This window comes from Chiloscyllium plagiosum, unplaced genomic scaffold (genome assembly GCF_037043375.1).
Source record: "Chiloscyllium plagiosum isolate Xiang-an unplaced genomic scaffold, Cpla_swu_hap1 HiC_scaffold_13, whole genome shotgun sequence".
Taxonomy (NCBI): domain Eukaryota; kingdom Metazoa; phylum Chordata; class Chondrichthyes; order Orectolobiformes; family Hemiscylliidae; genus Chiloscyllium; species Chiloscyllium plagiosum.
In genome coordinates this window covers 85,465,675-85,488,513 of record NW_028270151.1, presented here as the reverse complement: position 1 = coordinate 85,488,513, position 22,839 = coordinate 85,465,675, and the positions used below count along the sequence as shown (strand labels likewise).

Sequence of the window (22,839 nt, the reverse complement as noted above, 5' to 3'; positions counted from 1 at the left end):
AGGGGAGGCGACGGGGCGAAGGGGAGGCGACGGGACGGGGCGAAGGGGAGGCGAGGCGAGGGGCGAAGGGGAGGCGAGGCGAGGGGGCGAGGGGGCGAAGGGGAGGGGGCGAAGGGGAGGGGGCGAGGGGGCGAAGGGGAGGGGGCGAAGGGGAGGGGGCGAGGGGGCGAAGGGGAGGGGGCGAGGGGGCGAAGGGGAGGGGGCGAGGGGGCGAAGGGGAGGGGGCGAAGGGGAGGGGGCGAGGGGGCGAAGGGGAGGGGGCGAAGGGGAGGGGGCGAGGGGGCGAAGGGGAGGGGGCGAGGGGGCGAAGGGGAGGGGGCGAGGGGGCGAAGGGGAGGGGGCGAGGGGGCGAAGGGGAGGGGGCGAGGGGGCGAAGGGGAGGGGGCGAGGGGGCGAAGGGGAGGGGGCGAGGGGGCGAAGGGGAGGGGGCGAGGGGGCGAGGGGGCGAAGGGAGGGGGCGAGGGGGCGAAGGGGAGGGGGCGAGGGGGCGAGGGGGCGAAGGGGAGGGGGCGAGGGGGCGAGGGGGCGAAGGGGAGGGGGCGAGGGGGCGAAGGGGCGAAGGGGAGGGGGCGAGGGGGCGAGGGGGCGAAGGGGAGGGGGCGAGGGGGCGAAGGGGAGGGGGCGAGGGGGCGAAGGGGAGGGGGCGAGGGGGCGAAGGGGAGGGGGCGAGGGGGAGGGGGAGGGGGCGAGGGGGAGGGGGAGGGGGCGAGGGGGAGGGGGCGGGGAGGGGGCGAAGGGGAGGCGAGTGGGGGGGAGGGGGCGACGGCGAGGGGGCGAAGGGGAGGCGAGGGGGCGAAGGGGAGGCGAGGCGGCGAAGGGGAGGCGAGGGGGCGAAGGGGAGGCGAGGGGGCGAAGGGGGGGCGAAGGGGAGGCGAGGGGGAGGGGAGGCGAGGGGGCGGGGATGAGGCGAAGGGGAGGCGAGGGGGCGGGGAGGGGGCGAAGGGGCGGGGAGGGGGCGAAGGGGCGGCGAGGGGGCGAAGGGGAGGCGAGGGGGTGGGGGCGAAGGGGCAGGGAGAGGGCGAAGGGGAGGCGAGAGGGAGGGGGCGAAGGGGAGGCGAGGGGGCGAAGGGGCAGGGAGAGGGCGAAGAGGGGGCGAAGGGGAGGCGAGGGGGAGGGGGCGAAGGGGAGGCGAGGGGGAGGGGGCGAAGGGGAGGCGAGGGGGAGGGGGCGAAGGGAAGGGGAGGGGGCGAAGGGAAGGGGAGGAGGCGAGGGGGCGGGGAGGGGGCGAAGGGGAGGCTAGGGGGCGGGGAGGAGGTGAAGGGGGGGCGGGGAGGGGGCGAAGGGGGGGCGGGGAGGGGGCGAAGGGGAGGTGAGGGGGCGAAGGGGAGGCGAAGGCGAGGGGGCGAAGGGGAGGCGAGGGGGCGGGGATGGGGCGAAGGGGGGGTGGCGACGGGGCGAAGGGGAGGCGAGGGGGCGAAGGGGAGGCGGGGAGGGGGCGAAGGGGAGGCGGGGAGGGGGCGAAGGGGAGGCGAGGGGGCGGGGAGGGGGCGAAGGGGAGGCGAGGGGGCGGGGAGGGGGCGAAGGGGAGGCGAGGGGGTGGGGAGGAGGCGAGGGGGCGGGGAGGGGGCGAGGAGGAGGGGAGGGGGCGAAGGGGAGGGGAGGGGGCGAAGGGGAGGGGAGGGGGCGGGGAGGGGGCGAAGGGGAGGGGAGGGGGCGGGGAGGGGGCGAAGGGGAGGGGAGGGGGCGGGGAGGGGGCGAAGGGGAGGGGAGGGGGCGGGGAGGGGGCGAAGGGGAGGGGAGGGGGCGAAGGGGAGGGGAGGGGGCGGGGAGGGGGCGAAGGGGAGGGGAGGGGGCGAAGGGGAGGGGAGGGGGAGTGGAGGGGGCGAAGGGGAGGGGAGGGGGAGGGGAGGGGGCGGGGAGGGGGCGAAGGGGAGGGGAGGGGGCGAAGGGGAGGGGAGGGGGAGTGGAGGGGGCGAAGGGGAGGGGAGGGGGAGGGGAGGGGGCGAAGGGGAGGGGAGGGGGCGGGGAGGGGGCGAAGGGGAGGGGAGGGGGCGGGGAGGGGAGGGGGCGGGGAGGGGGCGAAGGGGCGGGGAGGGGGCGGGGAGGGGGCGAAGGGGCGGGGAGGGGGCGGGGAGGGGGCGAAGGGGCGGCGAGGGGGCGAAGGGGCGGCGAGGGGGCGAAGGGGAGGCGAGGGGGTGGGGGCGAAGGGGCAGGGAGAGGGCGAAGGGGAGGCGAGAGGGAGCGGGCGAAGGGGAGGCGAGGGGGCGAAGGGGCAGGGAGAGGGCGAAGGGGAGGCGAGGGGGAGGGGGCGAAGGGGAGGCGAGGGGGAGGGGGCGAAGGGGGCGGGGAGGGGGCGAAGGGAAGGGGAGGAGGCGGGGAGGGGGCGAAGGGGAGGCTAGGGGGCGGGGAGGGGGTGAAGGGGGGCGGGGAGGGGGTGAAGGGGAGGTGAGGGGGCGAAGGGGAGGCGAAGGGGAGGCGAGGGGGCGGGGATGGGGCGAAGGGGGGGTGGCGACGGGGCGAAGGGGAGGCGAGGGGGCGGGGAGGGGGCGAAGGGGAGGCGGGGAGGGGGCGAAGGGGAGGCGGGGAGGGGGCGAAGGGGAGGCGAGGGGGCGGGGAGGGGGCGAAGGGGAGGCGGGGAGGGGGCGAAGGGGAGGCGAGGGGGTGGGGAGGAGGCGAGGAGGAGGCGAGGGGGCGGGGAGGGGGCGAAGGGGCGGGGAGGGGGCGAAGGGGAGGCGAGGGGGCGGGGAGGGGGCGAAGGGGAGGCGAGGGGGCGGGGAGGGGGCGAAGGGGAGGCGAGGGGGCGAAGGGGAGGCGAGGGGGCGGGGATGCGGCGAGGGGGCGAAGGGGAGGCGAGGGTGCGGGGAGGGGGCGGCGAGGGGGCGAAGGGGAGGTGAGGGGGCGAAGGGGAGGCGAGGCGAGGGGGCGAAGGGGAGGCGAGGGGGCGAAGGGGAGGGGGCGAAGGGGTGGCGAAGGGGAGGCGAGGGGGCGGGGAGAGGGTGAAGGGGGGGTGGGGAGGGGGCGGGGATGGGGCGAAGGGGAGGCGTGGGGGCGGGGATGGGGCGAAGGGGAGGCGTGGGGGCGGGGATGGGGCGAAGGGGGGGTGGCGACGAGGCGAGGGGGCGGGGAGGGGGCGAAGGGGAGGCGGGGGGGCGAAGGGGGGGCGAGGGGGCGAAGGGGCGGCGAGGGGGCGAAGGGGCGGCGAAGGGGAGGCGAGGGGGCGAAGGGGAGGCGAGGGGGCGAAGTGGATGCGAGGGGACGGGGCGAAGGGGAGGCGAGGTGAGGGGGCGAAGGGGAGGGGGCGAGGGGGCGAAGGGGAGGGGGCGAAGGGGAGGGGGCGAGGGGGCGAAGGGGAGGGTGCGAGGGGGAGGGGGCGAGGGGGCGGGGAGGGGGCGAAGGGGAGGCGTGGGGGGGGAGGGGGCGGGGAGGGGGCGAAGGGGAGGCGAGGGGGCGGGGAGGGGGCGAAGGGGAGGGGGCGAAGGGGAGGCGAGGGGGCGGGGAGGGGGCGAAGGGGGGGCGGGGAGGGGGCGAAGGGGAGGCGAGGGGGCGGGGAGGGGGCGAAGGGGAGGCGAGGGGGCGGGGAGGGGGCGAAGGGGAGGCGAGGGGGCGGGGAGGGGGCGAAGGGGAGGCGAGGGGGCGGGGAGGGGGCGAAGGGGAGGCGAGGGGGCGGGGAGGGGGCGAAGGGGAGGCGAGGGGGCGGGGAGGGGGCGAAGGTGAGGCGAGGGGGCGGGGAGGGGGCGAAGGGGAGGCGAGGGGGCGGGGAGGGGGCGAAGGGGAGGGGAGGGGGCGGGGAGGGGGCGAAGGGGAGGGGAGGGGGCGGGGAGGGGGCGAAGGGGAGGGGAGGGGGCGGGGAGGGGGCGAAGGGGAGGGGAGGGGGCGGGGAGGGGGCGAAGGGGAGGGGAGGGGGCGGGGAGGGGGCGAAGGGGAGGGGAGGGGGCGGGGAGGGGGCGAAGGGGAGGGGAGGGGGCGGGGAGGGGGCGAAGGGGAGGGGAGGGGGCGGGGAGGGGGCGAAGGGGAGGGGAGGGGGCGGGGAGGGGGCGAAGGGGAGGGGAGGGGGCGGGGAGGGGGCGAAGGGGAGGGGAGGGGGCGGGGAGGGGGCGAAGGGGAGGGGAGGGGGCGGGGAGGGGGCGAAGGGGAGGGGAGGGGGCGGGGAGGGGGCGAAGGGGAGGGGAGGGGGCGGGGAGGGGGCGAAGGGGAGGGGAGGGGGCGGGGAGGGGGCGAAGGGGAGGGGAGGGGGCGGGGAGGGGGCGAAGGGGAGGGGAGGGGGCGGGGAGGGGGCGAAGGGGAGGGGAGGGGGCGGGGAGGGGGCGAAGGGGAGGGGAGGGGGCGGGGAGGGGGCGAAGGGGAGGGGAGGGGGCGGGGAGGGGGCGAAGGGGAGGGGGGGGGCGGGGAGGGGGCGAAGGGGAGGGGAGGGGGCGGGGAGGGGGCGAAGGGGAGGGGAGGGGGCGGGGAGGGGGCGAAGGGGAGGGGAGGGGGCGGGGAGGGGGCGAAGGGGAGGGAGGGGGCGGGGAGGGGGCGAAGGGGAGGGGGGGGGCGGGGAGGGGGCGAAGGGGAGGGGAGGGGGCGGGGAGGGGGCGAAGGGGAGGGGAGGGGGCGGGGAGGGGGCGAAGGGGAGGGGAGGGGGCGAAGGGGAGGGGAGGGGGCGGGGAGGGGGCGAAGGGGAGGGGAGGGGGCGGGGAGGGGGCGAAGGGGAGGGGAGGGGGCGGGGAGGGGGCGAAGGGGAGGGGAGGGGGCGGGGAGGGGGCGGGGAGGGGGCGAGGGGCGGGGAGGGGGCGAGGGGAGGGGAGGGGGCGGGGAGGGGGCGAGGGGGCGGGGAGGGGGCGAAGGGGAGGGGAGGGGGCGGAGGGGGCGAAGGGGAGGGGGAGGGGGCGAAGGGGAGGGGGGGGGCGGGGAAGGGGCGAAGGGGAGGGGAGGGGGCGGGGAGGGGGCGAAGGGGAGGGGAGGGGGCGGGGAGGGGGCGAAGGGGAGGGGAGGGGGCGGGGAGGGGGCGAAGGGGAGGGGAGGGGGCGAAGGGGAGGGGAGGGGGCGGGGAGGGGGCGAAGGGGAGGGGAGGGGGCGAAGGGGAGGGGAGGGGGCGGGGAGGGGGCGAAGGGGAGGGGAGGGGGCGGGGAGGGGGCGAAGGGGAGGGGAGGGGGCGGGGAGGGGGCGAGGGGCGGGGAGGGGGCGAGGGGAGGGGAGGGGGCGAGGGGGCGGGGAGGGGGCGAGGGGGCGGGGAGGGGGCGAAGGGGAGGGGAGGGGGCGGAGGGGGCGAAGGGGAGGGGGAGGGGGCGAGGGGGAGGGGGCGAAGGGGAGGGGGAGGGGGCGAAGGGGGCGGGGAGGGGGCCAAGGGAAGGGGAGGAGGCGAGGGGGCGGGGAGGGGGTGAAGGGGGGGGCGGGGAGGGGGCGAAGGGGAGGTGAGGAGGCGAAGGGGGCGGGGAGGGGGCGAAGGGGAGGCGAGGGGGCGGGGATGGGGCGAAGGGGGGGTGGCGACGGGGCGAAGGGGAGGCGAGGGGGCGGGGAGGGGGCGAAGGGGAGGCGAGGGGGCGAAGGGGAGGCGGGGAGGAGGCGAAGGGGAGGCGGGGAGGGGGCGAGGGGGCGGGGAGGGGGCGAGGGGGCGAGGAGGGGGTGAAGGGGAGGCGAGGGGGCGAAGGGGAGGCGAGGGGGCGAGGGGGCGGGGAGGGGGCGAAGGGGAGGGGAGGGGGCGGGGAGGGGGCGAAGGGGAGGCGAGGGGGCGGGGAGGGGGCGAAGGGGAGGCGAGGGGGCGAAGGGGAGGCGAGGGGGCGGGGAGGGGGCGAAGGGGAGGCGAGGGGGCGGGGAGGGGGCGAAGGGGAGGCGAGGGGGCGGGGAGGGGGCGAAGGGGAGGCGAGGGGGCGGGGAGGGGGCGAAGGGGAGGCGAGGGGGCGGGGAGGGGGCGAAGGGGAGGCGAGGGGTCGGGGAGGGGGCGAAGGGGAGGCGAGGGGGCGGGGAGGGGGCGAAGGGGAGGCGAGGGGGCGGGGAGGCGGCGAAGGGGAGGCGAGGGGGCGGGGAGGGGGCGAAGGGGAGGCGAGGGGGCGGGGAGGGGGCGAAGGGGAGGCGAGGGGGCGGGGAGGGGGCGAAGGGGAGGCGAGGGGGCGGGGAGGGGGCGAAGGGGAGGCGAGGGGGCGGCGAGGGGGCGAAGGGGAGGCGAGGGGGCGGGGAGGAGAGGGGGGGGGGAGGGGGCGGGGAGGAGAGGGGGGGGGGAGGGGGCGAAGGGGAGGCGAGGGGGCGGGGAGGGGGCGAAGGGGAGGCGAGGGGGCGGGGAGGGGGCGAAGGGGAGGCGAGGGGGCGGGGAGGGGGCGAAGGGGAGGCGAGGGGGCGGGGAGGGGGCGAAGGGGAGGCGAGGGGGCGGGGAGGGGGCGAAGGGGAGGCGAGGGGGCGGGGAGGGGGCGAAGGGGAGGCGAGGGGGCGGGGAGGGGGCGAAGGGGAGGGGAGGGGGCGGGGAGGGGGCGAAGGGGAGGGGAGGGGGCGGGGAGGGGGCGAAGGGGAGGGGAGGGGGCGGGGAGGGGGCGAAGGGGAGGGGAGGGGGCGGGGAGGGGGCGAAGGGGAGGGGAGGGGCGGGGAGGGGAGGGGCGGGGAGGGGGCGAGGGGCGGGGAGGGGGCGAAGGGGAGGGGGCGAAGGGCGGGGAGGGGGCGAAGGGGAGGGGGCGAAGGGGAGGCGGGGAGGGGGCGAAGGGGTGGGGAGGGGGCGGGGAGGGGGCGAAGGGGAGGCGAGGGGGCGGGGAGGGGGCGAAGGGGAGGCGAGGGGGCGGGGAGGAGGCGAGGTGAGGGGGCGGGGAGGAGGCGAGTGGGCGAGGAGGAGGCGAGGGGGAGGCGAGGGGGCGGGGTGGGGGCGGAGGGGAGGCGAGGGGGCGAAGGGGTGGGAGCGGAGGGGAGGCGAAGGGGAGGCGAGGGGTGGAAGGGTAGGCGAGGGGGCGAAGGGGAGGCGAGGGGACGGCGAGGGGCGAAGGGGGGGCGAAGGGGAGGCTAGGGGGCGGGGAGGGGGCGAGGCGAGTGAGGGGGCGGGGAGGGGGCGAGGTGAGGGGGCGGGGAGGGGGCGAGGCGAGGCGAGGGAGGGGGCGAGGGGGCAGGGAGGGTGCGAGGCGAGGGGGCGGGGAGGGGGCGAGGGAGGGGGTGAGGGGGCGAGGCGAGGGAGGGGGGCAGGGTGCGAGGCGAAGGGGCGGGGAGGGGGCGAGGCGAGGGAGGGGGCAGGGAGGGGGCGAGGCGAGGGGGCGGGGAGGGGGCGAAGGGGAGGCGAGGGAGGGGGCGAGGGGGCGGGGAGGGGGCGAAGGGGAGGCGAGGGGGTGTGGAGAGGGCGAAGGGGAGGCGAGGGGGGGGCGAAGGGGAGGCGAGGGGGCGGGGAGGGGGCGAAGGGGAGGCGAGGGAGGGGGCGAAGGGGAGGCGAGGGTGGGGGCGGGGAGGGGGCGAAGGGGAGGCGAGGGAGGGGGCGAAGGGGAGGCGAGGGAGGGGGCGAGGGGGCGAAGGGGAGGCGGGGGAGGGGGCGAAGGGGAGGCGGGGGAGGGGGCGAAGGGGAGTCGAGGGGGCGGGGAGGGGGCGAAGGAGAGGCGGGGAGGGGGCGAAGGGGAGTCGAGGGGGCGGGGAGGGGGCGAAGGGGAGGCGAGGGGGGGGAGGAGGCGAGGGAGGGGGCGGGGAGGGGGCGAAGGGGAGGCGAGGGGGGGGAGGAGGCGAGGGAGGGGGCGGGGAGGGGGCGGGGGGGAGGGGAGGGGGCGAAGGGGAGGCGAGGGGGCGGCGAAGGGGCGGCGAGGGGGCGAAGGGGAGGCGAGGGGGCGGAGGGGGGGCGGGGAGGGGGCGGAGGGGAGGGGAGGGGGCGGGGTGGGGACGGAGGGGAGTCGAGGGGGCGGGGGGGAGGCGAGGGGGCGAAGGGGAGGCGAGGGGACGGCGAGGTGCGAAGGGGGGGCGAGGGGGCGGGGAGGCGGCGAGGGGGGGGGAGGGGGTGAAGGGGCGGGGGGGGCGGGGAGGGAGGGAGGGGTGGAGGGGGCGGGGAGGGAGGGAGGGGGTGAGGGGGCGGGGAGGGGGCGAGGCGAGGGAGGGGGTGAGGGGGCGGGGAGGGGGCGAGGCGAGGGAGGGGGTGAGGGGGCGGGGAGGGGGCGAGGCGAGGGAGGGGGTGAGGGGGTGGGGAGGGGGCGAGGCGAGGGAGGGGGTGAGAGGGTGGGGAGGGGGCGAGGCGAGGGAGGGGGCGAGGGGGTGGGGAGGGGGCGAGGCGAGGGAGGGGGCGAGGGGGCGGGGAGGGAGGGAGGGGTTGAGGGGCGAGGAGGGGGCGAGGCGAGGGAGGGGGTGAGGGGGCGGGGAGGGAGGGAGGGGGTGAGGGGGCGGGGAGGGGGCGAAGGGGGGGAGGGGGCGAAGGGGAGGCGAGGGAGGGGGCGGGGAGGGGGCGAAGGGGAGGCGAGGGAGGGGGCGAAGGGGAGGCGAGGGAGGGGGCGAAGGGGAGGCGAGGGAGGGGGCGAGGGGGCGGGCGAAGGGGAGGCGAGGGAGGGGGCGAGGCGGCAGGGAGGGGGCGAAGGGGAGGCGAGGGAGGGGGCGAGGGGGCGGGGAGGGGGCGAGGGGGCGGGGAGGGGGCGAAGGGGAGGCGGGGAGGGGGCGAACGGGAGGCGGGGGGGCGGCGAGGGGGCGGGGAGGGGGGGCGAAGGGGAGGCGAGGGGGCGGGGGGGCGGGGAGGGGGCGAAGGGGAGGCAGGGAGGGGGCGAAGGGGAGGCGAGGCGGGGAGGGGGCGAAGGGGAGGCGGGGAGGGGGCGAAGGGGAGGCGAGGGGGCGGCGAGGGGGCGAAGGTGGGCGGGCGGGTGGAGGGGAGGGTGGGCGGGCAGGGGAAGCGAGGCGGGCGAGGCGTGGCGGGGAGGAGGGGCGAGGCGGCGGGGTGGGAGTGTGGGGCGGGGGGGGGCGGGAGGTGGGCGTGGGGAGGCGGGGTGGGGGCGGGGCGGGGGTTGGGGAGGGAGCGGAGGCGAAGGGGGGTTGGGAGGTGGCGTGGAGAGCGGGCAGAAGAGAGGTGGGGGCGTGTGGAGGTGAGGGGGCGAGGGGAATGCCTCAGACATCTTGGTAGCCCACAAACCCACTAACACAGCAGCTAATCAACATGAAGGACCCTATACAGACAACAAGTAAAACTAATGTCATTTACAAATTACTGTGCAAGAGCTGTAACAAACAGGCAGAAAACTAGCTATTAGGATACGTGAATATCAACTGGCCATAAAACGACATGATCCACTCTCACTAGCATCCTTACATACAAATGAGGAAGGACACCACTTCGACTGGGACAACACATCCATCCTCGGACAAGCCAAACAATTCCAACCTAACTCTATCAACAAACACATTAACTTGGATCCTATTTACCACCCACTGTTTGGCGGTGGGGGGGGAAATGATGTCGACACATGAAATTACATCGCCAATCAAAGGGAACCTAAACACATAAATGGAAAGCGGGCCATGCCGCCAGTGCTTCAGCCAGAGTCTCACTGACGATGTTGCCTAGTATGATGATGAAACATCTGAAAATGAACCTTCCAGCTCACCGAGCAGACCTATATCCAGTAAAATGCTAATTAGTTGGATTTTGGTCTCTGGTGCTGTTTAAACTGATTGACGGTATTTGAATTTGTTTTTGTACCGTGGCAACACAAAACCAGCTATTTGTGATAATCAGATGTTACATTTTTAAATTGTTCAGCACACTCTGTGCTCTCAGTCCTTGCCAGTTTCCTGTCTCTCTTAAAGATACAGTACACAGGTACACCTTCATTACAAGTGCTAACCACTGAGCCACCATGCCCATCTGTGCTAGTTATTCAGGACACAGTTGAGACAACACCTTATTTAAAGATTTAAAAAGCCAGATTGCCCATTTGAAATAATGAGGTGAACGTTTATCTAGGCGTGAGCATCTTTGGAACACTCTTCCTGAAAAGGCAGTTGCAGTAGAGTCCTTGAATATTTTTAAGGTTGGGATGGATGGATTTTTAAGTGATGGAATGAAAGGTTATCGAGTGGACAGGAATGTGAATTTGTGGTTGCAATAAGCTGAGCCGTCATATTAATGAAAAGCAGGTGTGAGGGACTGAACGGCCTGCTCTTGCTTCTTCTTTATATCGATGGGGAAACAAAACTACAGCAGTGTACTACTTGCACCATCCAATGGTTTTATCTAATTTCCCCTTTACTATTTTGTTCCAGTTTCCAATGAGCACTCAACAGTTTCCACGACCTAGCGCACCCACATCAGGCCTGGGAGCAGGTCAGTCTTCCGTCACCAGCATGCAGAACAGCAGTGGTCCGGGGGTGTCAGGCAACAACGCTGTAACAGGCAAGTGGAAAGCTATCTCATCAGTATCTTTGTAAATTAACTGAATTTGCAATGAAGGTCTTGACAGGAGAGCATTAAGCAGGGACTCATCGTTAGACTTTTTGAACTCCATGAAATCGTGGAATTAATTCTACCATCAGTGGTTCAGTGAGGATTCTTTTATTCCTATCTTGATAAGCAGTTTATGAACAGGTGCATGATGTAGATCCTAATGATGGATGCTAGATTGGAGGACTTGTTTATGACGCTGGGACTAGTTACCATAGTGGGTTGCAAAAATGATTTCAACAAATAGGGTTACCTGACATTTCCTTCCAGCTGGTTCACTCTGAAAACGGATGTAGTTTTCTTTTTATTCATTCTCTGGATGAAGGCATTACTGGCCAAGCTAGCATTGACAGGAACCTTGATTATCTGAAGGACGTGGGTGGGGAGTATTTCAATCAGTTAATCAAATGCCAGATAATGTCATTTAGCCAATCATCGGGACCTTGCGATCTTGTTCGGATAATCCGAAGTTCAGATAATTGAATGCTGGATAATCGAGGTTCCTCTGTATTTCTTATCCCTAATTGACCAGAGGGCAGTGAAGAGTCAACCACATTGTTGTGGGTCTGGAGTCACATGTAGGCCAGACCAGGTAAGGATAGTGGGTTCCTTCCCTAAAGGACATTAGTGAACCAAATGAATTTTTCTGATGATTGACAATGGATTCATGTTCATGGTTAGACTCTTAATTCCAGATTTTTTTTTATTTAGTTGAATTCAAATTTCACCTTCTGCTATGGCAGGATTCAAGCATGGCGCCCAGAACGTTACCTGGGTCTCTGAATTAACAGTCCGGTGATAATACCACTAGGCCATTACCTCCCCAGAGAGGAAATTCACTGCCTGAGAGGGTGGTGGAGGATGGTACTCTGCCAACATTTACAAAAACATCTGGATGACTACATAATGCCAGGGCATAGTAGCTACAGATCAAGTACAAGTCATAGTCATAATCATAGAAATGTACAGCACAGAAACAGACCCTTCAATAACTGTAGTTTGCTGATCTTCTGTTAGCATAGACATAATGGGCTGAAGGGCCTGTTTCTATGCTGTATATACATTTACATTATGGTAAGCCAATACATTTCAGGATGTGGAACATGCCACCCCTGTACAGGCTGGTTCACTCTGATTTATTCTCAAACCCTTACAGCTTTGTTTTACGCTTTTGGTTTCTGCTTTGACATGACATTCTTTCCTCCAGCTGTGAGCTTAAGACCATTTCAGAATTTGAGCAGATCATTCAGATTGATACTTTGGTGCAGTAATGAGCAGTTGCTGTATTGCCAGAGGGGTGTTTTGCATACAAGACATGACAACTGTATATTTGGGTTGATGCAAAAGAATTGTGTGGTATCTTCTATGAGCAAGGAGATCTATTTTATGCCCAAAGCTCACCCCTAAATGACAATAAAAATAAGCAAATTAAGCTTTTGCTCTGTGCAAATTAGCTCCCTGTGTAAGGGAGTACTCTTAAAAATATAATTTATTGTCTATCAAGTGTTTTGAGGATAGAAAAAGAAGTTTTGTTCAAATGCATCCTTTCAACTGAGGTATTTCTATGCATTGACCATCCTACTGGCTAATCTGACTTTCTGCAGTGGGAGAGAATTGATGAGAACTTGACTGAGATTACTCAGAATTGGACTGCAATTACGGAGTTTGCATCAGTAAAAGCTTCATTCCTGGCTCCACCAGGCATTGTTTGGCATGGACCAAGCAATAGGAGAAAGTGAGGACTGCAGATGCTGGAGATCAGAACTGAAAAATGTGTTGCTGGAAAAGCGCAGCAGGTCAGGCAGCATCAAAGGAGCAGGAGAATCGACGTTTCGGGCATAAGCCCTTCTTCAGGAATGAGGAGGATGTGCCAAGCAGGCTAAGATAAAAGGTAGGGAGGAGGGACTTGGGGGAGGGCGTTGGGAATACGATAGGTGGAAGGAGGTTAAGGTGAGGGTGATAGGCCGGAGAGGGGGTGGGGGTGGAGAGGTTGGGAAGAAGATTGCAGGTTAGGAAGGCGGTGCTGAGTCTGAGGGTTGGGACTGAGAAAAGGTGGGGGGAGGGGAAATGAGAAAGCTGGAGAAATCTGCATTCATCCCTTTTCCAACAACACATTTTTAAGCTATGGACTAAGCAATAGCCTATTGCCACTTAAATTGGGCGAGTCTCAGAAATGGAGCTCTCTGGTTGGGGATAGTAAGAATCTATCTAGATCTGCTGAAAGTGAGATAAAGAATACATAAATAATTAGTATTTCGTGTTTTGTAAAGTTCAGCACATGGGAGTTATTGCAGAAGTAATATTCTTAAAAACAAACAAAGGTTTTAAATGAGCTCAGTTGTTCACTAGAAGGAGTTTTGTCATAGCCAGTGTATTTCCTCAACAGACAGGACTAAGGCGGTTATCTGTTCATGTGTTGCTGGAAAAGCGCAGCAGGTCAGGCTGCATCAAAGGAACATAAGCCCTTCTTCAGGCTTATGCCCGAAACGTCGTTTCTCCAGTTCCTTTGATGCTGTCTGACCTCCTGCGCTTTTCCAGCAACACATTTTTAAGCTCTGATCTCCAGCATCTGCAGTCCTCACTTTCTCCTAGGTTATCTGTTCATGTTCACTTCGCTGGTTTGTGGGAACTTTGTGTGTTTAAATTAGTTCTGAAAATGTGTTGCTGGAAAAGCACAGCAGGTCAGGCAGCATCCAAGGAGTAGGAGAATTGATGTTTCGGGCCTGAGCCCTTCTTCAGGGATGGGTGGAGGTGTACAGGGACTGGATGTCCATGGTGAAGATAAGGCGTTGGGGACCGGGGAAGCGAAAATCATGGAGGGCGTGGGTGGTGTCCCAAACGTAGGTGGGGAGTTCTTGAACTAAGGGGGACAGGACCATGTCGAGGTATGCAGAGATGAGTTCGGTTGGGCAGGAGCAGGCTGAGACAATGGGTCGGCTGGGGCAGTCAGGTTTGTGGATTTTGGGCAGGAGGTAGAAACGGGCGGTGCGGGGTTGTGGATGAGTCTGCACCTGTGGGTAAGGCCGAACCACAACAGTCTCCTGTTTCTCATCTCGGAATGGAAGTGAAGGGATCGGATTAGAATGCTCACGGGGCAAGTGCTCCACATCCCGATTCATCTCCTCGTTGGGGGCTGGAAGTAAACAGAAAATAATGGTTAATCCACACATCACACAACTGGAAAGAGCCGCTGATAAAATGTGAGGTTGGAGGTGGTGGATGGGAGATCCCCTGAGGTGATGAGGTTATGGATGGTCTGGGAGATGATGGTTTGGTGGTGGGAGGTGGGGTCATGGTCAAGGGGGCAGTATTAGTTGTCACACTCCCTACATTTTTAACAAGAACTGCACTTCACTAAAATGGACCGTGGCATGTTATGAAGGTTACTGTAAACATGACTTTTTTTTGTTTTTGTTGGTAATTCAGCTGAAACAGGTGACAATATCAGTGGTTGGTTTGATGGAAGATGTTTGATTTTTTTTTCTCATCTAAACCAATGCTTCCTTAGTTATTTTCAATTTTTACCCTTGAAAGTTAACACAACTCCAGATGTAACCTGGGCACTTTTCCAGATTGTTGGGTACATGCCAGGGCTTGGAGAGGGTCATGGCAAATTCTGGGGTATGAATTTTCAATGCTGTTGCTGAAGTGTTTTTGTCAGGGTCTCATGATGGAAGCTTTCATCGATATGAAGATGGAATTTCATCTTCAGAAGGACTGTGTGGTGTTCAATCAGACTGATACTGTAATGGACAAATGCATCTCATCCAAATATTTTAAATTCGAATTCTACCATCTGCCATGGTTCCCAGAGCCTTTACCTGGGTGTCTGGATTACGAATCCAACAAAAATAGCACTGGGCCATCACGTCACTGACAACTGTCTTCAGTCATTGTGCAAATCCATCCAGTTCATTTAATATTCTTTAGGCAGGGAAATCTACCTTTTGAACCCTTTTGATTCCAGGTGCACACAGTGTGGTTGACTCTTTGAATTAAGGAGGGCGGAGGACAGTCAAAGGTAATTAGAGGTAGGCAACAAATGCTGGCCTTGCCAACAGCATCAACATTCCCTGAAAGAAACTTTAAAGAAATGCTGACATGCGTGGCTCAGGATAGCTCCCAAGTCAATGCCTTTGTGCCATACCAGAAGCAAAGAGTGGGGTTAAATGAGTGCTATTCTGGCTGGCAATCAGTGACTAGCGGTATGCCTCAGGGATTGGTGTTGAGTTTGCAATTATTCACAATTTATATAGATGATGATTTGGAGTTGGGGAACACGTGTAGTGTGTCAAAGTTTACAGGTGACACAAAGATGAGTGGGAGAGCAAAGTGTGCAGAGGACTGTGAAACTTTGCAGAGAAACAGATACTTTGAGTGAATGGGTAAAGGTCTGGCAGATGGAATACAATGTAAATAAATGTGAAGTCATACATTCGGTAGGAGTAACAGTAAAAAGGATTATTACTTGAATGGTGAAAAGTTGCGTCGGGAGTGTGATGCTGGAAAAGCATAGCAGGTCAGGTGGCATCCGAGGAGCAGAAGAGACTATGTTTCGGGCAAAAGCCCTTCATCAGGTAAAAAGTTGCACCATATTGCTGTGCACAGGGACCTGGGTGACCTTGAGTATGAATCGCAGAGGGTTGGTCTGCAGGTATGACAAGTAATTAGGAAGGCAAATGAAATTTTCCCCTTCATTGCTAAAGGGATTGAGTTTAAAAGCAGGTTATATTGCAGCTGTACAAGGTGCTAGTGAGGCCCCACCTGGAGTACTGCGTGCAGTTTTGGTCTCCTGCTTGAGAAAGGGTGTACTGGTATGGGAGGGGGTGCAGAGGAGGTTCACGAGGTTGATTCCGGAGTTGAGGGGGTTGGCTTATGATTGGAGACTGAGTAGATTGGGATTATATTCATTGGAGTTCAGAAGAATGAGGAACGATCTTACAGAAACACATAAAATTATGAAGGGAATAGATAAGACAGAAGTAGACAGAATGTTTCCACTGGCAGGTGAAACTAGGACAAGAGGACATAGTCTCAAGATTAGAGGGAGCAGATTTAGGACTGAATTGAGAAGGAACCATTTCACCCAGAGTTGTAAATCTCTGGAATTCTTTGCCCAGGAAAATAATTGATGCTATTTCAGTAAACATTTTTTAAAGCTAAGCTAGATTTTTTTTTGAACAATAAAGGGCTTAAAGGATGCGGTGAGAGTTCAGGTAAGTGGAGCTGAGTCCACGAAAAGGTCAGCCATGATCTTCTTGAATGGGGGAGCAGGCTCAGAGGGCCAGATGACCACATCCTCCTAGTTCTTATGTTATTATGTTATCTTTAAATTGAAATGCCAGCATGCTGAAAACTGTATCTGTAAATATTTACAAAGTGTTTTGGAGTTTTAGCATTTTATCAGCGGCTCTTTCCAGTTGTGTGATGTGTGGATTAACCATTATTTTCTGTTTACTTCCAGCCCCCAACGAGGAGATGAATCGGGATGTGGAGCACTTGCCCCGTGAGCATTCTAATCCGATCCCTTCACTTCCATTCCGAGATGAGAAACAGGAGACTGTTGTGGTTCGGCCTTACCCACAGGTGCAGACTCATGCACAGCCGCTACCAGCTGCACAGCACCATCTACAGCAGTCTGGGGTGCCTGTAACTCTGGGTGCTCCTCCCACACACCTCACACAAGGCACCCAGCTCTCCTTCCCTGAAGGACTAATGAAGGTACGTTGTCTTCTTCTAAAAACCATTCACTGAACCCCTCTAAGTTTAAATTTGAGATGGCGTTAATCATGTTTCTGTTCATTGCCGGTGTTTTAATTATGATATCAGTGCATCCCAGGTGGTTTTGAGTTTGAGGGGCCATATGTTGTTTTCTTCTGCTTATGCGACCAGGACACTACTTACATAGGTGATTCTTTTAATTGTAGTTTTACCTGTACTTTCTGACTGGGGACTAGAGTTAACTGTAAGTTAGGTATTCCTGCTTTGTCTCATTAGTATTTGGGCCAGTAAGGCATGATCCAATTGACATGCTTCAAAACAATAAAAGGGGTTCAAAGTGGTAGGTGTAGAGAAGTGGTTTGAGGGCAAGTCAAAAACAAGGTGGCATCATAAAATTAGAGCCAGGCCATTAAAATTGAAACCTGGGAACAATTTCTGCCTTAGGATAATGGATATCTATATGTTGGGTCTAGTGACCCTGAAGGAGTGAGACCTGAAACCTTAACTCTGCTTTCTCTCTCCCTAGTTGCTGCCAGACCTGAAATTCTCAGAAATTTCTGTTTTGGTTTCAGATTTCCAGCATCGACAGTTCTTTGTTTTGTCTTAATGGAAATCTGTAACTGTTGGGGTAAAGCTGAAGATGCTGAGGTCAGTTGGAGTATTCAGTACTTGGATCAATAGCTTTTTGTTTGGTAAGGATATTGTTAGAGGTAGATGGAGTGGAGGTACCAAACTCATTGGTGGAGCACCCGAGAGAAGCATTGTGGCCACTTCTCATCCTTGCAGGTTGGCAATGGAATCAGGACTGCTCCAACGTCGATGCAGTTGTCACCACAAACAAAAACAGAAATTGCTGGAGAAACTCAGCAGGTCTGGCAGCATCTGTGGAAAGAAAGCCGAGTCAATGTTTCAGATCGAGTGACCCTTCCTCAGAACTGGCAGTTGGCATCACGTTCTTTTGCATTCCAGCACCACGAAGCTGAGCAGCATTGCTGCAAGTAATTACAAAGCCCTTTGGAGCTTGTGCCTCGCTGAGGTTGGTGTGCTGCATGTGGCTCTTTCCAGTCCTTTGATTTTCAACATGATCATCAAGCTGGCTCGTTATCCTGAGTGAAGTCACATCGCTATTCTTTCAGTGCTGCATCTGTCAGACGGGCTCAATTATTTCATAATGACTCATGCATCTCCTGGGATATTACTTGTAGTGAGTCAAAGAATATGGCAGTTCTATTTGATACATTTTTTTTTTCTTGAATGATTCCTGATGAGTTTTTTTTTTATTAAGTTAACAGTTGAAAAACAATGACCCTTTGTACTAGGGACACATTTTGAAGTCTGATTTATGCCATCATTGATTTTTAATACATTTATTTTCCAGGGACGTGGTTGAATATAATGTAAGGTCTAGTAGGGCATGGTCCTTGTTGAAATTTGCCAGCTTTGAGAGTTAAATGATTATGGTGGAGGACTTCATTAACGCATTGCCTCACTGAGGCATGGACCTGCTTACTGCCTGACAGCATAATCAGGAAGCCTGTATTTTGAGCAGCTTGTCTGTGTGTTTCAATAGCTTATGTGACCTTACTTTTGTTTCCAGCAGTAAGCATATGGAATCCTTCCCAAAAATGTGAGATTTTATTGCCATGTAGTAAATGTGGAGAGAAAGCAAAATGGAAACCTCAAAGGTTCTGAAGAAAGATAACTGGACCCAAAACATTAATTGTGCTTTGTCTCCACAGATGCTGACAGACTTGCTGAGATTTTCCAGCAATTGCTGTTTTTATTCCTATAGCATTATGCTAGCCTGACCAGCTCTGATTCTTCCAAGTCAAGTACCCACTGGATGCCAACAGCATTGAGTTGTGGCATTTATTAAATTACAGAGTAGGTGGCTGTTGAATCTATGTAGGCTCTCTGCAAGAAAATCAAATCAATTCCATTGCCCTGCAGGTTTGGCTTCTTCCAATATCCCCTCAAGCTCCCACAACTCTTGTCCAAAATCTTAAATATGTCTGTCTTGGTCTTTGTGCAATCAGGTAATAGGAACAATTTTTCCTTTTCTATCTTGAATTGCCATAATCTGGTGTACTTTCATCAGATCTCCTGTCAATATCCTTTCTTCCAAGAAGAGTCTAGTTTTTCCACCCTAACCTGAAAACTAATATCCCTCAACGTTGCAGGATATTCCACTAAATCTGTTCTGTGTTTTGTCAAGAGCTCTTGCATCCTAAAGGGTAGTAACCAGGACTCTGTACTGTCTTTAGTTGGCATTAATCAGGGCATTTTTTAAAAGGTTCAATATAAAGGCCCTGTTGTAATATTCAGTCCAAAAGAATACAGTAAAGTTGCCATAGTCTTACTAGTCAGATTGGTCTCTCATTCAAGAGACAACCAGTGGTGGTTTAAGCTCAGGGTCTCGGATGAGGGAAGAGATTGAGAAGGACTGTCCTTTGTGGTAACCTCCAGCTAGTGTGGGAATTCAGTACCTCTCTTCATAAAACCTAAAATCCCAAATCTTTGTGAAACGCTCTCCTAATATGTCCTGCCGTTTTCAAGGACTGATTAACATGAACCTCCGGCTCCTTCTTTTCCTGTATAGATTTTAAAACTATAGCATTATAAGTTTATATTGCCTCTTCCTATCCCTTCTGCTAAAATGTGTCACTGCAGATTGCTTTGTGTGAAATTCCATTTGCCCTTTGCCTGCCTGTTCTGTTAGCCTATCTGTTATGTTGTAAGTGATTGTATCACACTCTTGTTTGACTTTCAATTTTTTCCTTGAGATCCACAGAATAACTGGTAACACCACTGAGGTGGTTAAAGTGTTTGTAGGTACAGCACCCATGATACTATCTGTCTTGCTCCAAAGTACTTGTGAACATTTTCAAACCAGCTAAATTCTTGCTGCCTTTTCCAGTCCCAATATTGCCATTTTTTGCTTACCTGCACAAAGTCAGAAGGTAATTTTGTCTTCATAGACCACCCTGAAGCCCCCCTTGCCCAGTCGGCCCATTGCTCCGGCTCCGTCATCTAGCCTTGGACATTTGGCTGTTCCTCCGAAGGTTTCAGGACATGTGCCTGTTAGCATGGACGCGAGTGTAGCGCAGGCCTCTGCAATCCCTGTGGCAACGATTAGTGGGCAGCAGGTAAGAGCACCAATCTCCTAACATGGCAATTCACAAATGCGCCCTCAAGCACTTTAAACAAGGGCAATCTGTTCTATTCTGCAGTTGTCATTTCCATTGTTGACTTGACACTGGATCATTTCATTACTAGGGGCATCCTAACATCCCTCATCTGATGGGTACCAACGTGCAAATGTCAATCATCCGAAACTCTGTTCCAGCTTCGCTCCATATTGGACCTTCCACAGCACAGCCACAGATGTTCTCATCGCATGTGCCAAGAGGTAGTGCATTAGGTCTAGTCAGTCTTTGTACGTTTTTCTGTAGAGATTTGAGAGTGGAAATAAAGTAAAAGTAATGGATTGTTGCATTTAACTTCATGGATTAATTTTATGGTTTTTAATTAGGTTAAAATTGTGAAAGGTTGCATTGCCCAGTGGTCAACTGGGTGTATGACATTGATTAATGTACACACCTTTCTTTGTGTTTCTCATATTTGGGCTCAGGATACTTTATAAATTGTGCAGATGAGGTAACACCCATCATATTGTTCCAATAAAATTGCAGACATATTCACTTTCTCCTGTTTTTAGGCCCACAAGCTGAAACTGTCCTCGATACAGCCTGTTAAGCAATCTTTCCATTTTATAATGCAGTTTAAAGGCTAATCACGTGTGTCAGTTTGTCTGTCTTGGTGACATTGTCCCTAGGATCTGGGGTCTGTGAATGCAAGCCCTGCTTCACACATGGGTCCATAAACTATATTGACACTTCAGTGAAGTGTTGACTACCGCATACTAGATGAGTCCACCTTGAATGAGTTTAAACTGAAATCCATCTGCCTACACTTTGGTAACTTGGAAAAACAATTGTAAATGGTCACTTTGCATTCCTGGTGCCTTGATACACTGATAACCCTCCAGCTGATCAGTTATTTCACATGTTTCCATGACTTTTCTGCACTAGAGTAACTCTGGTCAGTACAGGAATTCCCTCCTGGTGAGCCCTGTTCAGATGCTTCTTGCAGATATTTAAATTAAGTGTTTTCATACATAGGTGCAGCAGTAGCAGCAGCAATATCGAGTTCCAAAGTAACTACAGTTTTGCGTCCTGCTCCAGCACCATTACCAACAGCTGGAAATCCTCAGACCGCTGTGCAGCATTCTCTGCACCTACCTATACAGGTAAGTACTTTTAAATATTGAGCCCTTTCTAAACTAAAGCCTTTTATTGTGATGGAGTTGCAGAGCTCTTGAGATCTGGTAGGGTGAGTGTCGTGTTGTTAAAGATAAAAGGCTTTACATTCAGCAGACTTTCCAAAAGAAGGATCTGGATGAGATATAATTCTCAACTCTAAGCAAGACTGAAATACACCTCCATAGGCTGTTAGCATGCTGAACTCTCTTAACCTCCCTGGTTGACCATTCCTGAGCTTGGGTTTTCTGCCCTGTGGGAGGCTGATCGTCAAGAATGTTTTTTCACCTCCTGTTTAGGTCCACCTCATCATGTCCACTGCTGTGAACCGTTCTCTACATCTTACACCTTCATCAGAGGCGAGGCAGATTCATGTAGTGTTCTCATTCTTTGGGTTCCCAACTGTGTTCTGCATAGCCTTCAACCCATCCTCACCTATATCCTCCAGCATCAAGTTCCACATGATTCCTTGCATTGTCCGTTCTGAATTTGACTGGTATCCTGTGATTCAGTTGTTGGAGTTGGCAAGCCCTTGAAATTCACTAGACTACTCCCAAGTAAAATGTGTTTACCTTGATTTATTTATTCATGGTGTTGCAGCATCTCACCACTCCTCCTTTTCTATCTTTTCTAGTGCAACCTGAGATAAGATGATCTTCATCCTGCATTGCTCTAACTCTTTTTAGAGGGTGATGAGCATTGAATGCGTCTAAGGCCATGTCACATTGTGTAGATTGGACAGCAGCTGTTGAGGAATCTATCACCTGAGCAGCTCCTGTTCTATCAAACTGAAAGAATACTTGTCTTCAATAGATGTTATGATCTGGAAAGCAATGTCTAAAAGGGTGGTGGAGCAGATTCAACAGTCTCTCTCAAAAGAGAGCTGTTTGTATATTTGCAATGGAAAAACTTTCAGGGCTGTGTGGGGAGAGCTGGAAAGTGGCACTAAATGAATCAGTCTTTCAAATTCTAGCGTGGATGTGATGGGTCTAACTGACCTCTGCTGTATGATTCTCTGATGAATTAACATCCAGTGTGTCAGCTTGTGCTGTTTGATATGCAGTGGCATTGCCTCACTGTTTTAAGTGTGTTAATTTTGAGTTTTGTTTTGCAGTCTCGTCCTCCTTCAACCACCTCTACAGCAATTCCTCCAGCAGTGGTAGCAACGGTATCTGCAACACGAGCCCAGTCTCCGGTCATTACAACAGCAGCAGCTCATGGGACAGATGTGGCACACAGGTAATTTCAGGAAATTAGAGAGCCAAGGAAAAGTTTCTTATGTAACAGCCCTGCATGACTGAAGTTGGGCTTGTCTAATGCTCTGCTTATCTTTTAAGGTGCCTGTTCTTTGCAGTCAATGTATTGCCCATGTAATATGTAGCAATTAATGTTTTAGTGCTTTTTTTTAAAGAAACTGGAATTCAGCTGTTTGAGATGCTATCAGAAGGTGACAGCTGTTGATGTTGGAGTCTGTCCAAAATTTTGAGTCCCACAAGAGAAATGAATCAGGGAACACTGCCTGAGACTTGGTCCATCTCTCAGGCTTTTGTCAATTGTTTAGAGTTGTGATGAATAGCATCGCTCCCTTAGTGGTCGTGGTTTTAAAAATTGGCCATTTGCTCTGTCTATTTATAATGCTGAGTATTGTACTTATATTTCCAATCAACCTGTTCAGATGTTACTTCACACCTCTAGCAGGTGAGACGTGAACCTGGGCCTCCAGGAGTAGGGACACTAATTGTCCCACAAGAATTGCATCTTGTAATGCCATTCTGAAAAATGCTATTCTCAGCTGATTCTGAATGAGGGAGATTTGGAGATATAGATAATTGTCTATATCTGAGGAATTAACTGTCATACCTATAACCAACGATTATCACTGGACATTATTATAATACGTTGGGTAACTTTTAATACACAGTTACTGTTAGACCAGAATTGCAGTCTAATAAGTCTCTGGGAAGACCATATTTAACGAATGCGCTCCATTCTGGCTGTTGAACTTCAGGAAGGATGTTTGGCTTTGGTGGGATTGCAATACATTGACCACAATGATACTGAGGCTGAAAAGGTTAATTTTAGGTTTCTGTAACATGGACTGCCCTGCATACCCTTGAAAATAAGAGATGGAACGATGACCTAATTGAGGTGCTTGATTAAATTAAGGAGTTGTTCGGGTAGATAGTGTTATGCATTTGACCAGACCCCCTCAAAACATTTTAAGAAGGTAGCCTAGACCCTAACATTTTCTTATTTGCAAGATAGGCATGAAGTGCCATGTTCCAGCTGCAATACAATCGGTCAAACTACTCGACGTTAAGCAAAACACAATTTATTTAAACGCTATAGTTAAAATACTTAGGAAAAGAATGAGGAATTTAGAGCAACAAGTATTGGAAAACTTAACTGCTTTGTAGATATAGCAACTATAAACTAATATAGTAACATCCCATAAATACACCCCTTGGTAAAAAGGAAAAATCAGATGCAGATTCTCACATGCACTTCTCCCGTCCA

General features: G+C 57.9%; 1 protein-coding gene across 2 annotated transcripts in view; it reads left to right on the top strand.

The window, feature by feature from the left end:
* The window catches only part of LOC122555711 (histone deacetylase complex subunit SAP130-like), a 62,067-nt gene that overhangs the window by 1,974 nt on the left and 37,254 nt on the right, over positions 1 to 22,839 (top strand). For both annotated transcript variants that reach the window (XM_087993863.1, XM_043701758.2), the window contains exons 2-7: positions 10,105 to 10,234; positions 15,747 to 16,003; positions 18,982 to 19,149; positions 19,280 to 19,412; positions 20,185 to 20,312; positions 21,437 to 21,561. In XM_087993863.1, the coding sequence (XP_087849989.1) occupies positions 10,111 to 10,234; positions 15,747 to 16,003; positions 18,982 to 19,149; positions 19,280 to 19,412; positions 20,185 to 20,312; positions 21,437 to 21,561 (935 nt within the window). In that variant the 5' untranslated portion in view covers positions 10,105 to 10,110. The remainder of the gene's footprint in view (positions 1 to 10,104; positions 10,235 to 15,746; positions 16,004 to 18,981; positions 19,150 to 19,279; positions 19,413 to 20,184; positions 20,313 to 21,436; positions 21,562 to 22,839) is intronic.